This window comes from Alligator sinensis, unplaced genomic scaffold (genome assembly GCF_000455745.1).
Source record: "Alligator sinensis unplaced genomic scaffold, ASM45574v1 scaffold780_1, whole genome shotgun sequence".
NCBI classification, from domain to species: domain Eukaryota; kingdom Metazoa; phylum Chordata; order Crocodylia; family Alligatoridae; genus Alligator; species Alligator sinensis.
This window is the reverse complement of record NW_005842144.1, coordinates 1,994,282-2,012,770: the sequence shown is the minus strand read 5'-3', so window position 1 is coordinate 2,012,770 and position 18,489 is coordinate 1,994,282. Positions and strand designations below refer to the sequence as shown.

The following is an 18,489-nucleotide window of genomic DNA, read 5'->3' as shown; positions in this document are numbered from 1 at the left end:
TTCCCTACAGACCACATACCTTATCTCTGTGAGAGACATATGCTGTAGCTTTAACTATTAAGTGATAATGAGGAGACAAGGGAGAAGGGACAGGAAAGATCTAGGGTAGCTAAAGCTAGCAATCATTAGATTTACAGAGGGGAAAAAACATGCTACCTAGACCAACACATTTTTTATGAATAATTGATAAGGCAGTCAGCACAATTATATCATAGAAGTGTAATATATACCCATAATTAGAAAAACAGCTTTGTGCAAAGGAACATAATACATTGAAAAGGAGATACCAGCCAATATGCCATCCTGAAATAAAATACAGTCACTATTGTGTTAGTTGGCAACATTTAAATACAGAATTTGAAAGCAAGCAAAATGTTCTTTAATCCCATTTTTTAGCATAGTCCAGGCTCAGTCTGCTCAGGAAAATACTGCAAGGCAAAATCAGCAGCTGTATTAATTTGCTGATGATTGAGAGAAAAATGAAAGTTATCCTTGTGTTTTTTCTCCCTCTTGCTACTCTAACTTACTAATAATATGAAAGTACCAATTTATTTCTATGCGAGTCTATGAGGCATACAAATTGAAAAATCAATGTAATGGAAAAAAAAAAGATTATCATGCACTGTTTAGAATCAATCAGCTAGAAACAGAGGGGGGAAATGCGAAGGCGGAGACATGATGTTTAGAAAATGTATATATTTTACCTACCCTAAGCTAGAATAGTGTTTGCGTAAGAAAAAAAAATCCTACTCTTACTCCAACAGGCAGACTGAGATACATTTTTATCTAAATTGGTCTTATTTCCAATTTTTCCTGTGCAAATCTGTCAGTTGATTTTCCTCATAAAAGGCCACCAATAATATAAATATTAATCCCTGTGCCCTGAAGAACCACACATAGCATACAGCAAAGACTGCAGTGGTGGAGGGATTAATATAGTCTAAATACTTTATTAGTATGAAGTTTCAGCATCCTTCACCAGAATGCTGATGGCTTACTGTAGCCTGAAGGATAAAGTTGTATACTATGTAATGGAGTCCCTTTAAAATATTGATAGCAATAATTCTGTCGTGGTCTGGATCACTATTAGTAGTTTTGTTTTAATCTTAGACCTCTCAGTGATGAAAAACTTTCTTTGGCCAAAATAGGCCTCTACTGATCAGAAATAATTATATTGTACAAGTCAGATGTGTAACAAATGGATCTGAGTCTCGGTTTGAAAATACATTCAAAGGAGGTGGAAAGAATGGCTACTGGCTCTGTGACAGGAGATTCAATCTTCATAAACCTGCAAGAGAGGGGAGGAAAAAAGCGACACAAATGCGCCCTACAAAAGAACAGACCAGATCACAGCTGGAAGGAAGGCAAACCTTTTAATCAGGTCCTTGAAATACAAGCTGCAGGAAGCTAGAACATTTTGGTGGACTTCAAACTCTTTGCCTTCAACAATAATTTTCAGGTCTGTAAACTCTTTCGCTCTGCGTTGCTGGTTCAACTCCTTCAACATTTCTGCAGAACAGAGAAGACAGACAGTGCCAGGGTTCCCATTAAGAGTTTTTTTTTATTTTATTATTTATTTATTTTTTTTGTAAAGAAGAAGAGAAATAGGATATTTGATACTGTTTGTTGGCAAGACTGGCTCAACACAGACAGTCAAAGAAGTTACAAACAAAATACTAAAAAAAGAAAATTAGCAGGAACCAGTAGTCTATATACTTAATATACATCTATGTATATTAAAAATGACAATCCTAAATTTGGAAGGATTAAAAACAAAAACAACATATTTCAGCATCAGCAAATCAGAAACACACAAAAAAATGCAATACCACAGGCACATTTAAAATAATTAGTTAAAACGAAGTGCAACAATTCCACAAATTTAATCCAAATGCAAATAACTTTTTGAATGTGTCGGAATATTACTAGTAAAAATATGGTATTATGATGTAATATGAACGGGATATGGTTCAAAAGAATAAAACCAGAAGACCTGCAAAAGCAGCATATCCTAAATGTATACACTTTTGGGAAGTGTTCAACTTTTCAGTTAACAAAATACAGTAGTATTAATTAAAATATTATCTTGTATAAAAAAAAAATAGCCAAGATTATTGAGACATCTTGTAAAATACTTTTAGAAAAAGGTTTAAGTTTGATAGGATGAAAGGTTAGCTTTAATGGCCTTAAAATTTAAAAAATTACACACTTACAGTAAATTACTGGCCTTAATAACACTTCCCATTTTTATGCTCTGAGGATTTTCACTGTCCCAACATTTTTTATTTTTAGCCTTCAATAGCTTTATAGCAACAATCAGCTTCCACACATCAGGAGAGAATCCTAATGCCAAAAATATCCTGAAAATAGCTCTGTCCTGAGTCAAGTACCTACCTTGCACGATGCTTCCTGCTACACAGGCTCTTGGTATCGAGAGAACAAAATAACAGCTTGCCAAATGTCTCCATATGTGCATGTGGACTATTAAGTAGCTTACTTAGTTTATACTCCTGTTGGACTTTTTAGTTGTTGGGCTTTGTCTAACGTGGGAGATCAGAATGGCTAGCAAGACAAATAATGCATAGTTCATTTGGGAGTGTGCAATGCCTGGAAGACTGTGATCAAGCTAATAAAACAGCTGATTTGAATATTAAATTATGTGAACGTGAACCTGATTTTGGTTTTGCTTTATACTTGCAATAGGTCAAGGTCATTTTCTCAATCAGCCTACCATCCATTTTCAAGAGACCTTAAAGGGCCCTATTTTCACATGCAGGGAAACGCTCTTGTTTGTGTTAAGCGGCCTTAAAGAAGGTATAGGTGTTTGTGTAGCTTTTATAGGGTTCCCCTTTACTACCCGAGTGGTGCAAGGCAGCCATGGAGCCATGGAGAATCAGGCCCTAGTGATCTTACAATCTACCTGTATTTTCCTTCCTTCCAAAATGAAATTCAGCCACTAAGTGTCATTCTAGAGAATTATCAGTAGTAATAACAGCGACAAAGCATGCAAATATTCAATGGCTGTACTAAAACAAACTGGATTTCAACCTAACCCCAACATCTGTGGTGCACATTTTTCAGACCTAAGTAAATAAATGTCACCTTGCACATTTATGTCTATTCAATGGAAACACAGTACTGTCTGAAAGGCTAATTATTCTGTGCTGAAATGGGTCAGCATTCTCCAGAGAGCAAGCAGATCATTAGAGAGGGCACAGAAATAACAGCAGGCTTGTGTCAGATCTATAATAGAGGAAAATAAACCACTCTGTCCTGTGGGTGCGATACCATGGACCATTCTTAAAGCATTCATTTGAGCTAAAAAAACTGTAATATTTTTCTGGCAAATGTGAAACTTAACTGGAATAAAAAGGTTTGCTCCTTTCTAGAGAAATGTTTGGGTGACAATCATTTAATGGTGGGTTCTAGACCATCTGATCTGGGCTCCAGCCATGCAGGCCTGCTCTAGTCAAATGCATTTCTGAGACAAAGACTCCAAGAGACGTTGTGCTTCATTAGAGCCTAGGTGACTGAAGGTGTTTCTACAAAGACAGCTTTGGATACTTCTTTTAGTTAAACTTTAGAGAGAGAGGGAGGGGGTCTTTTCTGTCCCTTTTCTCTTCATGCATGCAGGCTCTTCTAGTCCATTTTTGTCGCTCACTTTCAGTAACTGTATTTTTCCTCAGACCGATTTTCTATCATTTCCTGCCTTAAAAGGTGGTTACTTTTCCTGCTAGCTTGTTTTCTGATGTTTTCTCTTATCCCTTATTTATTTCACCTTTGTTTTCTGTCTGTCTGTCAGTCTCACTGTTTCAAATCTGTCCAGCCTGTTTAATTCCCTTCGTTTTATTTGCCTTCTTAAGTGTCCGTTCTTCCCTTCATCATTATTTATACCCATGCCTATCAGCCCTTCAGAGTGCTCCATGCTGGATAAGGGATTCAGACAGGTCCCTTGTATCTGGTGCCATTTTTCCTTTGGTACAGTCAGACAGGCTGAAGCTCACTCCAATGCAGAGGCAGTTGCCTTTCCACTCCACTCCACCTGAATTCCCAGAGTCAAGCAAATGTTCAGACACACAGTGGCTTCATTTAGAGAAGCCCAGCAGTGGAACTACTGCACCTCCTACAGATGGAAGAGGTGGGGCTTAATACCTTTCAGCTAGGGACAGACATTCAAAAAGCCTGAGCCTGAATTGATTCAATCTTTGTAGGTTAATCTAACCTAGCTAGGCTGAATCACTTTGCAACTCGACAGATATCCCAGAAATGCAGGCACATGCCTGCAGTGGCTCAGGCTAGAAGCCAGGGGGTACTAAAGCAGCCCTCCCTTCCCTTCCACAGGGCTGAGCTGAGGGGGCTGTGGCCAGGCCCCGGCAGAATTAGGCAGGGGTTCCCCCCACTTGATATCAGAGCATTTATCATCTCTGTTATCAGCATTCATCCCCCCACCTGAAAACAAACAGCCTCTCCCATTAGTTCAAACTCTTCTTAAACAAGGAAGGAACAGAGGGACATTACCAGCTATTGGCTCCAAAAAGCCCAAAGCCAATACGGCTGTCTGCCACAGCACGGACTGTAGCCAGCATGTGGCCTGCTAGCTAATGCTGAGGTGTCTGTGTAAGGCAGAGGGAATGAGATCCCTGCTTAGCAGGAAGTATGTGGGCGCGGGGGGAAGCCAGGCAGACCCTGTTGTGCATGCAAGTCTCTGCTGGAGCTGCAGCCAGGGAGCTGAGGGGAGGGGAGGGGCCAGCCCTGCTGTGGAGCAGAGAGCCCCGCCCGCCCAGAGAGCATGCTGGGATGCTGATTTAACTTAAACCAGTCTGGGACAGACGTTGCATAAACCAGTTTGACCCAAATCAGTGAAGTTTGATACTACATTCAACCAGATTTACCTCAAACTGGTTTCAGCCATTTTTAAACTGGTTTATGTGCTTCTGTTCCATTACAGGTGTAGACCAGTTTTTGATCATTTAAACCAGTTTATGTGTAATGTCTGTCCCTAGCCTGTTTGATAACCTGGTAGGACAGGATGCCTGGAGTGTGTGCTGGGAGGGTGCAGAAAAGTGCTGTTGGATCTAGACTAAAAGCTAGGAGCTGCTGAATAACAGGACATAGAAGGGCTTAGGCCAGGGGTGGGCAAAATGTGGCCCGCGGGCCGGATGCGGCCATTCTATCTGGCCCACGGGGCCCCTAATATTAATTTTCTAAATGTTTTAATCTGCCCTGGGCTGCCTGTCATGCGGCCCTCGACGGCTTGCCACAACTCAGTAAGTGGCCCTCTGCCCAAAATAATTGCCTGCCCCTGGTTTAGGCACAGCATGTCAGGTGGAAGAAAGGCAGACAACTGAGGTCAGTGCTGTTTCCTGTGCTTGGTGCGACTGGTTTTAGTGCCTGAGACCCTATGCAGAACATCACACAAAGACTGATCACTTGGGCTCCACATGGCATTTTTAATGACATACAACCCTGTAGCTTTCAGGTGCACATTCTATCCACATTGTTTGCAAGCGGGATTTGCGTTCCCTAGTATGCCGTATGCATTCATCGAGGGATGCGAATCACAAAGCACAGCTCTGCAGCAATGCTTCTACTTGGCTCAGACAAAATATCAGCCGGAACAAACCCTGATGAGAAACTGAAAGTCTTGTATTCACAGTTGCAGTTTTAAGCCTGTAATTCTCTCCTCTTTCCCCTGATCTATTAAAGTGCTCTGAACAGAAGGATGACTAAGAACAGTCCTTTGTTTTATGTGGCTCAGTTTCTGAACCAAACAGAGCAGAGGCTAGGAGAGAGGAGAAGGAAGAGAGAAGGAAGTCAGGAGGTTGCATTGATTCATCGATCTTCCTAGCTGAGGCTCCCTTTGTATTACTAAATAACTAGCAGGCATTAGTACTGGATACAAGGTTATATCAGAACGGACCCTTATTCTCAGTGTATTTGTAATGCTCATGCTGTGCTTAGCCAGGCATTAATGATTTATGAGGACTCAGGATCAGTTGCAAAACAAATTTTTTCGCCAGGTAATAATGCCTGACGATGAGTTGTAAAGGGAGAGACAATACGCTACAGTCCTAGCAGTGAAAAATGATCTGAGATTTGTCCTGTTTCCCTGCCTGTTGGGGTGCCTGGATTCATCCTTTCCTCCCAAGGACTGGGTTTCATAAAAGGGTCAGAAAGGAGCCCAGCACTGTTATTATTCACGTGTACTGTTGGTATCTTTGCCTTTAACAGAGGGACTTTTTTTTTCTTTTTAAAAAAGAACAGTGCAGTTGTAGTTAACAGAAAGACAAAAAGAATAGCATGGTCTCCTATGATTTCTCCTTGCAGTAATTCCATACTAAATATGTTACCTTTACATGTGTTTTTCCTATATGTCTACTCATGTTGGGATCTAAGAAGTCAGGCTGGGTCCTGTCTATGTCTTGCATCATTAATGCTAAAGACTCTGCAGTCAGAACTAAGTGAACATTTTCTTGATGATGCATGGTAAAGAATAGACTCCATCTTCCCCTCCCATAGCAACACAGGCTAACAGCAGTAAAACTCAGAGAGGGATCTGAATTGAAAACCTGCAACCAAACGCCTTTATAAAGTGAGGTGAGAATGCTTTATTTTTTTACCACTGTGCTGCTACCCTTCACAACACTGCTAGGAGGCATACAATTATATCCAGATTACAAGAAGAGGAAAGGCACAGAATGCTTAAGTACCATTCCTGAGCCCACACAGCAAGTTCACAGCAGAGCCAGGGAGGAGCGTTCAGATGCTTCTGTTTCTAGACTCGAGTCGAAACTGTGAACCACACTCGCTCCACGTTTATTTAATGGAGACATTACAGAAACCAATAAAATCCATGCTGCATGTAGGATTTGTACATCCCATACATTCAGCATGGGCAACAGAAGGTAACTTAACTAGTAAATCCTCTTCCAAATTACACATAAAAATGAACAAGTAACTTGTTTCCCAAATGTGTTTATACTGCATTTCCAGCCCAGTATGAGACTGGTTACACTCCAAGGAAGCTTACATCACTTCTTAATAACACAAGTCCCAACAGCAAAGTGGAGATCTTCAAGTTGTAATAATGGACTAATTCATCTAGCTTAAATGTTGACAGATGCCACTTATTAAAAAGGTGGCACCATAAGCTAATATATAATGGACCTTTGGAACACCCGGGCCTCACCATAAACAGTGGTTATTAAAATTTGCTTGGAAAAAGCTATTTGTTTCAAAATTACAGAAGGCAAAAAATAGCACAGTGCTGGTGACTCCTGTGCGAAGTGTGCATTAGATTTAGATGGCTTGCCCTTACAGAATTCATTACCCCATTATTCATGTTTGGGTCAAGAAGAGTTACTGAAAGTGAAATGCAATTACATTTTGGCTTAAAAGGTAATGAGATTATTTCCTAAGATTATGTTTTTGAAAAGGCAACTGTAACTATAAACAGATGTTTTAACCACCCTAACCAGCACTGCACGCACTTGCACGTATTGACATGCCATAGAAGATTTTGGGTAAGCACATAAAAAATTCAAGTATGAATTAAAAGGAAAAATGGTTTGATAAGAATGTGTTGACAAAGGAAGTATGTACAGTGACCACAGTGGCATTGGATTGAATCAATAAGAGAACAAGAATGGAGATACATTATTATTTTTTAAAGCAACTCAGAACTACGGTCAGCTACAATCAGGTGCTGAAGCTGGTCTCCATTCCCGGAGGGGCATGGGGCTAGGGAAAGGGGAAGCAGATTGACGCACAGACACATCTGTGTGACTGTGTCAAATCCCTCTGATCTCTCATGATGATTTGACATGGGAATTGGATATTTCCAAGTTGACCGATGTGCCATCAGCTAGGGAAGAGTTCATGTGCTGTAAAGATAAATACCTACCCACTCATGAGATAACAGCTGTACCCTCAAATAGGGAAAGGAAAGGCCCATCGTCACCTGTGAGGGAAAGGAAATGGCCCCACAAAGGAAAACAGTATGAGGGATATGAGGGACAGGAGAGGGGAGGAGGGTAAGCTAGGGTGCCTATAGACATGCTCCAATGCATTCCAATTAGTCTAATTAATTAATTAATTGAGTCTGCTGGAGCATTCTAATAGCGTGCCTCACCATCATGTGTATTGAACACTTTCCTCCTTAGGACCTATGGTTATGGGCATGTATTGTGATCTCTCTACATAAGGCCAAGCTTCCCCTTGAACAGGTCAGCCAGGATCTTCTGCCAGCCTGGGCCCAAAGACAGCCGGAAGTGCATGTCTATTTTGGGTCAACATTATCACCAGTTATGTTTCATAATTTTCTGAACGACTGATATGGCCCTCATCCCACACTGTAAAACCCAAAACTCAAAAAGAGTCTACCTAGCTAGATCTACTATCAAGCTTAATCGCTGCGGACAGCATTTAAATGAAGCAATAATAAAAGCAGCAACACAGATACTAGAAAGCTGGAAATTATTTTTAAGTCCAGTACTGAATAACAAATATGCAGCTACATAAGAACTTCTATTCAGAAGATGCTATATTTTTCATTTTCTGACTCCCCCATTCACCAGTGTCAGTGATCAGATATCCCATGGCGCTGAATAGTCTTTCCATTGTTCACATATATTCCAAAAAATGCAATGGAACTGAAGGCAGCTGGAAATACTAATCTCATGGGGAAGGTGAGTAGGCTTTCACTTGTAATCAGAGTCTCCCTCAATTTACTCAAAACCCTGAGATATTAGAGCACTACTTTTTTGAACCAATTTACAGTTCATTGTTATCAACAGAACTGAAATTAGGATGTACTCTAAGGACAAAAACCTCTTCACACATAGCACAAGTGACATTTCCCAGTCTTATGTTGTGGAGATAATTCTGGTATATTATTTTAACACCTTTTCTTTTTTACATCTAGACAATGAATATAAAGAGCTAAGCATCTGACTGCAGAATATGCACTTTAAATGTATTATTGGAGAGATCACTGCTGCCATAACTTTCACTTAAAAGGGAGTTCATTTTGTACCAGGGGCTGTAGAAGCAGCAAAACTTTAGCTGTCTCCGGCTATCAGTAAAATCTTCTATATTGTAAAATTAGTATTGTAGGCTGTATGCTTGAAAATTTGTAATTACCTGGGGTTGTCAGTGCCTCTGTGGAAAGCCTACTTGATCAGCTTAAAAAATGAACTGATTTTACTCTATGTCTATGATAAGAAGAAGAAGAAGGGGAAAAGAAAAATACTGCCTGTGCAGTCCTCCAGTGCAAAGCCTAGTCAACGGAAGGAAAGGCAGTAAGACTCGTAGTTCTACCACGAAGAGATCCAACAAGATGCTTGGATGGAGACAGAGCTTCACACGGCAGGACTTGCAATTTTCTTAGGCTTCCCTTCTAATTAAACACAAGGTTGGCTGCAATCTGCTCCATATTAGGGAAATCAGACATAGCCAAGGAGATCTTGGCAAGTCGCCACTGTGGCCTTCTATTCCATATGAAATATGCCACTATTTCATTTTGCATTACCACCTGGTTTCCAGTTAGACCATAATCTTCTCTAGAGAGAGAAAAATACATCTCAGAGCGCTGGAAACTCAGAGTTGTCCTGGTTTTAACAGAAATTTACCCCTTATTGTTTTATTTGCCAGAAGAAAGGTCTGAATGTCAATAGGTGCTTAAGGGATAGCTAAAATATTTATTACTATGTGATTTGAGATGAATTCAGCTTCACCCTAATTGCTTGTAGCAGAGGACTAGCAGATCGCTTTTAGACCTTTTTGATCTCTTTATGTAGTACAAGACATTAACTAAACATTTTCTAGTTTTGAAAGCTTTGAACAAGAAGCACCCATCTATGAAACTGATAGCAGAATCAACAGGGCTCCCATACATGTCAGCAACAGTCAAATGCTGACCAATGTGGGTGATGAAACTCAAAAACTACAAATAAAGTGTTAACAGCATTCAGGCACACAGAGGCAGCAGAAATGCCTGCTTTCTAAAATGTAAGAATACCAAGTTCATACCTTTTTTTTTTTTTAAATAAAAGGAAGAGAATTTAAAATAAATCAATGATGTGCCCAAAAGAAATCACAGCTGCTGGTAGAGGTTAATAAATAAATAAATATAAGTGCAAAACATAATATTTTACAACTGGGGATCTCAAAGCACTTCATTCATAATAATGAATTAGGCTCTGTCTCATTTTAGTCAACAGTAGGACTTTCATTGACTTCAACACAAGCAGAATATAGGGCTTTTCCTCATTTCACAAGGTGAATACAAGTAAAGTAACACTTGGGGGCTTCATAATGCACCCATTTTAATTCAAAGTAATGTAACATACTATCCATTACAGAGCAAATACAAAAGTGATTCTTTAAAATAAAATTCATAGATAACATTGAGGGTAGGTGTTCCCTGCCAGGAAAGTGCTCACCTTACTAGGCTACAAAGACAGGTTTCCTCTTATGTACTCTCTTTCTTCTTAAATTTTGCATTCCTTTCCAGGACTGCATCTTCAACTAGGAAGATAAATGATGCTTTCATCTCTGTCTAGCCATAGCCCAGAGGCCAGGGCACTTTTCTGGGATATGGGAGATGTTGGTTTAAACTGTCCGAAGACCAGAGGGCCCTAGAAACTAGGCCTTTCATTTTGGGGTTAAATGCTCTGACCATTCCTTTCTCCTCTATTTGTTGCACTGGTTCAGGAAGATGTTTCCCCTCTGTGTGAGCCAAATACTGATAGAGCAGAAGTGCCGAAGACATCACATTGCCAAAATGGAAGAGCTACGCATCTCCTTGGGTGGAACAGGATCACACTCCTGAGATCAGATGTGCGCACACATGTTTTGGGCTAATGGTGGCAAAGAAAGTCATTTCAGGGGAGGAAGAGGATCTAGGCCTAAATGTTAGCTCTATATATTCAGCGGGCTGTTCAGTGCTTTAAGTGTGTAATGCATTAGTTAAATGTGTATGAAAATGTCTCTTCCTCTATTGGCTAGCCAGTGCTCTTAAAACATAAGATTCTACTACTCCTGGCAGCTAATGAAGTTATTTTTATACTTCAAATGGTAGAGGACCATGCTTTTCATACACGAAGTGCCAGGTTCCATAAAGTTGTCAAGAGATCGTTACAGAAACGGACCTCGCGGGATTAAACCACAATATTTTAGAGCATCACAGTACAAAACTGAGAGGCTATTAGGCCTCTTCCCAGCGCTGCTAGATACATGATGCAGTAGACAGATTCTGACATAATCAGGGTTTGAATTATGGGAGAGCGTGGGGGGGCCGGAGCCCCCCTGTAAGATCTGAAAATCATAACTGGGCGGGGGAGGGGAGGAAGGCAGTTTTATTACGGCATCATGATGGGCAGCCCAATTTTTTTTGGAGACCCCCCCCCGCAAATGTCAAAGTGTAATTCGAACCCTTGACATCATGGATCAGAATTGCCAGAGTCAGCCTCTTCATTTGAGCAGATGCAGAAGAATGAGAGGAGCGGACAGCAAGAAAAGGAGATCATCTTTGTGGGGAACAAAGGAGAGAAAATGTTTCAAATGGAGCCTTGGAGAGGCACCAAATCCCTGCTCAGTGCCCTGATGTATCTTGTCAATAATTGGGGAAAAGGTAATAAAATAATGCAATGCAATTCCAGAATCTCCCCCTGGATCTGTGGAGGGGCTCCCCAACACCGCTCTTTAACAAATGGTTCTCTTGTCCTGCAACATAAGCAAGCAACAAAAATATTGGCGCTCGTGTCCACACTTCTTCAACAGATGAAGTATCCCTGTTCATCTCTATAAATGGATATAACACTTATTCACCAACACCGGCACACAAACATTTTTTAACTAAGACATTAACAATGTCTTGTCATCTTGAGATGGACTTTACAAAGTATTTAATTTATGGGATATTGAATTTGAAATCAGAACGTTACATCTCCTATTTCTAGTTCTCATCCTCTCTCATTTTATGCCCTTGGACAAATCACGGTTAGGCCAACCATTTTCACACTAATCTTGGAGCCTAAATCCACACTAAGGCATATAAACAACTGGCTTTGATTTTAGCAATGGTGAACAGCCAAAACTCCTGTTGATTTCAAAGGAAACTCCATATGCACATTTAGTGTTAAGTTTTGGCCCACCATACTTAAAAGCAGGGCTTGGTCTCCTCCATTTTCTCCTTCCATAAGCTTGAATGTTTTATGATAGCGCAGTACTCCCTCCCTTACCCTCCACGCTCAGCAACACATTTTCTCCCCCAGTACTCCTCTATCCCATGCCCTCCACTGCCGCTGTCCTCAGCTGACTTGGGGTGGGCTCCAGAGCTGCTCCTGACCCATTCCAGCTGGGCTACATGTATATCTAGGCTGGGTAGAGACAGCACTGGTCCTGGGCAGATTCCCTTCCCCAACACATGCTTCTGGGCTGGTAAGGAACAGTTGTGGGGGCCTCTGCAGTGAGGAGGAACCTGTCTGCTGCTGTCCCTGGCTGAGTCCAGATTCGCATGGAGCCCAAGCGGAGCAGGCAGGAGTGGCTCTAGAACTCACCCCTGGCTCTTGCTCCCAGAGACAGCGGTGGAGGGGATGGAAGGGGACATGCCACTGAGCATGGAGGGGAAGGGGGGTTTCTTAGTTGCTTCGGGGACATTAAAAAAAAAGTCTCTGGCTGTTGCTCCCACACTACGGTAGACAGAAAATGGGATGCGTCTATGCCACTGCACCTCCCTGGCTCTACCCCTGAATAAGTTCTAGAACAGACTCGAAGTAGGCTACAGGTTTTTGTTTTTTCCTTGCACGCGGCTGCCCTTTCAGTGTAAATCTTCATATGCTGTTAGCTTTTCTGCCCTTCAAAATTTTCTACTTTGTTTTGTGGAATAAATTTTTAATGAGAAGTGTTTTGAAACGAATCACAGCTAAAATTTGTCAGGGCTTCTTAATGTCAGGGTTTCTTTAGCAGAACACTGCATCTGTAAACACACGCTGCAGGAAAGGCGAGGCCAAAGCAGAGCTGATAGAATTACCGTATTTACTCAACTATAAGACAAGGTCACCCTCCTCCCCATCAACATGGGGAAAAACGGCCTTCTTCTTATATTTGCATACAAAGCAGAGAAGGGAATAGGTGGCTGCTGAGGCTCTGAATCTGGCCTTGAGCCCAGGTCACGGCCAGAAACACCCCCCCCCCCCCCCCCCCCCCCACATCCTCTCTGCAGATTCTGACCCATCCCATTCCCTCCCCCTTACTGTCAGGCACAGCTTGGCTCATGCTCGGGCTGTGGTCTCTCCTGGGCACGAGCACATGGAAACTCTATGGAAGCTCAGGCAACAGCTGAGCTTCCTCATGCTGTGCTCTAGGATGGAGGAGCCTGAGCAATGTCTGACAGTAAGGAGGGTGGGGAGGGAAGGAGGAGGACACCGCAGGGAGCAAGGAGGGAAGGGGCAGAGAGTGTCAGTAGTTGGGGAGGAAGAGGCAGAGACTAGGGGAGCAGGGAGGAAGGGGCAGAGACTGGGGTGGGGGGTTTGGAGGAAGAGACAGAGGCTGTGGAGAGCTAGCCGTGGGGGGTGCTGGTGGCGGAGGGGGCAGGAAGGCTGTAGGGAGAAATACTGGGTGGGGCAGAGGGCAAGAGAGCCACCTACTCTCCCCCCTCCACTGCTTTCCCTGCTGTAGCACAGGGAGGAATAGAGTCCCATCCCTCCACACTGTTTTTCCTGTTGAGCACAGGGGGGAATAGAGGGTAAGAAAGATTCAGGACAGCCCTCCAGTACTCAATACTTAGACTCTATACCTGGATAATTATAACAAATGTATAAATTCTGCATATTTAGAATCTAATTATTGGAGGGGTGGGTGGGGGTCATTTTATATTCAGGGTCTTCTTATATTTGAGTAAATATGGTACTACACTATACACCCCTAACCATTAATTTGAGAGAATATAATTTGGTGAGGGGGGCATCAGCTGAATATTTTTTCAAGGTGGTAGTTTGATGAAGAACATGATGAAATGCTGAAATCCTGACAAGGTTGGGGAGGCGGGGAGTGTGCGAGATATTTTAGTGCAGCGTTGTCCAAATTCAGTGTGGCCGGGGGCTGAAAACCATGCCAGCCAGACACTGCAGGGTGAGCTCCTGGGAACTCCCTTCCTCCCCAAGCAGGCAGTGCACAGCCCCCCAGGATCCTCCCTCCCTGCTACACGGCCAGCGCCGGTGGCAATGTCCCCTGCCCTGCACTGCGCAGGAAGCACCAATGGCCTGTACCCTCCCCTCCCAACACCCTGCCTGGGCTCTCCCTTGCCATGCAGCAGTGGGGGAGGCGGCTTCTGGGGCCTACAGGCCTCATGCTGGCTGCTCATTGGCTGTCTGTGGCCCATGGGCCAACGGGGACAATTCTGTTTTAATGCATGCTTATTGTGGGTAGGGGTGAGGTGGTATGTGCCTGTGGCTGGAGGAGTGGTTTAATGTCTCATTTCTGTTCTTCGTAGGTTTGTGTCGTGCACTTCGTGTGTGCAGCAGCCTCAAAAGCTTCATAACTAAGTCTTTCTGAATTTTAATGATGTATTATTCATATTGCAAATGCACAAGACACAGAGCTTATATGCAGGGTCCTGTCCCATAGAGTTTACAGTAAAAAATAAGGCAGGCAGTCAATAAACAAGGAAAGGGGCACCAACTACAAGAAAAGTGAGGGTGATCAGACGTCTTATTATTTTCAGAGATTGTATAAACGGCAGTATGAGGTATATGACAATTTTGTGGGATTAAATGGAATAAAAGAGGAAGTAAAAGGATAAAACAAGCCTTGTGGAAAACAGTACTGCAACAGTAGCTTCTTCAACAAGAGCAAAAGGAACAGAAAGAAATATTTATTTAATTATTCATTAGATTTATATGCCACCCTTCCTGACAAAGGCTTGGGGCAGCTTAGAGAAGAGAACAAAATAACTTATAAACCACACAAACAAAAGAATAAAACAGGAGAAATAAAGTAACTTGTAAAAGCCAACAGAATACTAAAATAAGATATAGAGCAAAAGCCTCCTAAACCGTATCCCCAAAATACTGGTCACGCACACTGTTTTTTATGAACAAAAAGTTCCCTTAAGCCAGTATGCTCTGGTGAGAAAGTCCACCTTTGAACAGTGTAAGGAGGAAACTCAGTATTAATGTAAAATGGTTTAGTAAAAAAAGAAGTATAATTTATTTCAATAATGTTAGATTATGGTAAGCCTGCCTGTGCCTTTACTGAATTTTGAAATAAAGCTACAATTTTTATGCCCCTCTTGCTTAGAGCACATAACAACATATACAATTTTTTTATTTATTATTTTAGCAAATGAGATATTTAGGTGATTTCAGGATATTATAGTAGCTTTTTGCTTTTTCTCGCACACAGACAAGTCTCAAACATCAAACAAGATAATACCATTGGCCATAAAACGCCCTTTTTACAAACTTTATATAATGTACAGTTTTATAAACACCGGTTCTAAATGATATACTATTTTCTTTCATACTATATGATCAATGGTTTACAATAAACCGGCAACACATTTCAAGTAGGACCCAAACAAGTTCTGTCCTGGGCCTCATTCTAGCCAGTATTTTCAGTACTGACTTGGATGATGGAACAGAGTTAGGTTATTCACACTTACAATACTGGTGGATCACAACGAGGTAGGAGGAGTTGCAAGCCCTTTTAAGGCCAGGACTAGAATTCAAAATTATGCTGATAAATCAGAAAAATAGTCCTAAAGCAACCAGATAAAATTAAATCCTGACAAATGCAAAGATCTACATCTGGGAAGGAGAAATCAAATGCAAAAATGCAAAACAAGGAACAACTAGCTAGACAGCGTTTTTGCAGAAGGGGCTCAGGGGTCATAGTGGTGCATAAATTAAATATAAGCCAACAACGTCATGTCATTTCAAAAAGGAAAATCCATCTCTGGGATTGTCATGCTGTGCGCGCGCTGTGTTGGATGCAAGAAATCAGAGGTAATTATTATGCCTGAATTGAAGTACTGTATCTAGTTTGGAGCCACAGACTTTAAGAAAGCTGTAGCCAAACTGGAGAAAGTCCAGAGAGGCGCAGCAAGATGTGTGAAGAGATTTGGTTCATTTCGCCTGGAGAAGAGAAGTCTGGAAAGAAACAGAAATGCAGTCTTTCAAGACGTTTTAGAGAGGACAGTAATCATTTGTTCTCCTTGTCCTCTGGGATTAGAACAATCAGCTTAGTATGCAGCAAAAAGATTTAGGTTGGATACTAGGAAAATCCTTCTAACTAAAAGGTAGTGCAGCACTGAACCAGGAGGACTAGGCAGGTTGTAGAGCCCGCTCCATTTCAATGGGGAGTTCAGGCATGACCACATAAAGACTTTACCATGAAGAAAGGAAGGGTAGGGTTTTACAACGTGACAGCTACTTTGTGGTAATGGGTAATGCTTTCTAGCATGTTATTACAGAATAACTGCTGTGCTGTAAATCCCTTTCCTTGTTTGTCTCATGGCCCCTTATTTATATATCCATATCCTTAAATAAACATCTGTCAGGGATGGTTTAGGTATGCTTGATCAGTGCAGGATAATTTTTGGAAGTCTCTTTCATTCCTAAGATTCTGTGTTCTAGAAAAAATGTAGATGAGATTTGGTGAAAGGGATTTTTGCTTTGCATAAATTATTGAATAGAAGCCTTTAACTGCAAGTTATAAATGAAATACATGTAACAGACTGTCAAACCAGTTGGTCAACATTCAACCAACCAATAAGAGAGTCCCCTCAAAGAACAAGACACTAGTTTTATCTCAAGAAAACAAGCCTCAAAAGATAATATTCTATTTTTAAATAGAGTTCAGACTTTGGAAAAATATACCAAATAAGAGGAATGTGTCAGCTATTTCATAAAACAGGCCCTCTTCCAACTATTTGTCAGTGAGCAAAAGTCTCTAGTTTAAACATTTATATAAAAAAGTACTAAAATTTTTCTCATTGAAAATGTTTTCTTCTATACATGCTCTACATACTTTGAACTTGGATAAAAACATTGTTGATTTGGAAAGAGGATAGTTGCTTCCATCTAACCAATGCTTACTTTTAATGGTGTGAGCCTTTCTTGACCCTTAAACGCTTGAGATGACAGGCCTCTTTTGAGATGTATTGTTGCAAATATTGTCTATTTTATTACATACCTTCACATCATAACTTTGTGATATACTTGTTACGTAAAAAGTGAGCTGGCTTATGAATGACAGAGCAAGAGCACTTGGTGCTACTACAGGTTACTAATGCGTATTTCTAGTAACTGGGGAATTAGTTACTTGGCAAGTAAATTAAATTCCTTGAGCAGAGAGGGAGTTAGCTGTGTTAGCCTGAAGTCAGGCAGAAGGCAAGATTGAGTTGCACCATTCAACTAAATCAGAGATGCAGAAGTTTTCGTAAGCAACAGCTTACTTCATCGGACGGTATGAAGGGACTACCAAGTAAATTCCTCACCAGTGTCGATAACAGAAGAGCCACCTCTCCAAAAGTTGTTAACAAGAAAAAACAACGGCTTCTTTGATGACTGCTTAATGTGCCGGAGATCTGGAGGGTTGGAGCAGACTTGATTAATCGAGTCTGCTCTGCACAGGAGCTGACGCGCACTGGGCTGCATCGCGCGCAGTTGTAGAAGTGGCGAAGTGCGCGTCAGCACACAGAAAACGATAGCGGTGCGCTTTTGAACTAAAACACCTTTGAGGTATTTTCGTCCAAAAGCACGCCGCCACCATTTTCTCAGCTGCGGCGCAAGCGTGTGTACAAACGCCCGAAGAGTTAAGTCAGTTTATAAAGACTATTTTGAGAGCTGAAATTTTAAAGCAACAACTAAGGCTGTTGGAACTTGCTTGAAGCTGGATTTTAATTCCTTTTGAACCCTGATGAAACTAAATGGGTAACTCAAAATGGGCCAAAGAAAACAAAAATATTACACTAACCGTAAAAAGCTGTAAGAATTCCCTACCATTTTAATTAAAATGTTACTGGGATCCGTGCTAAGCCAATGAGAAGATGTCACAGCTAATTTTGTACTTAGGCAAGTATGACAGAGGTGTATTTTTCTCCCTCTGTGTCGTATAGAAGGAAGGGTTATGAAAACCCTCTTAGTTAGAAAAAATTGTCTCTGAATTTCTTCCCACCATCAAGCTTATAGTAGTCACTGCAGCTCAACCCATTTACTTCTGCATGCGGCAACCGTTCATCTGAGTTGATCAAGGAACAAAAGGATCTACAGTACAGCATAATTTCTGGATTTCAGCATGTGTTCATAAGACACAACTGTAAAGCACTACCAGGGGATTAGATTAAAAATGTTCTTGTAATGTTTTTAATGGGATATTGGAATTCTTTTGTAATTTAAGATATTAACATTTTCTCCTGTTAAACACCAAATTGTTTAGACCATGAATTCCTGGTGAGGAGACATGAGGTAACCTTTAGTAAACAGA

The 18,489-nt window shown here is 41.4% G+C and overlaps 1 protein-coding gene across 8 annotated transcripts in view; it reads right to left on the bottom strand.

Annotated features, from left to right (window-relative positions):
• KLHL29 (kelch like family member 29) overlaps positions 1-18,489 on the bottom strand; it is a 568,419-nt gene that overhangs the window by 92,934 nt on the left and 456,996 nt on the right. For all 8 annotated transcript variants that reach the window (XM_025206190.1, XM_025206187.1, XM_025206189.1 and 5 more), the window contains one exon: positions 1,371-1,509. In XM_025206190.1, coding sequence (XP_025061975.1) covers positions 1,371-1,509 — 139 coding nt within the window. The remainder of the gene's footprint in view (positions 1-1,370; positions 1,510-18,489) is intronic.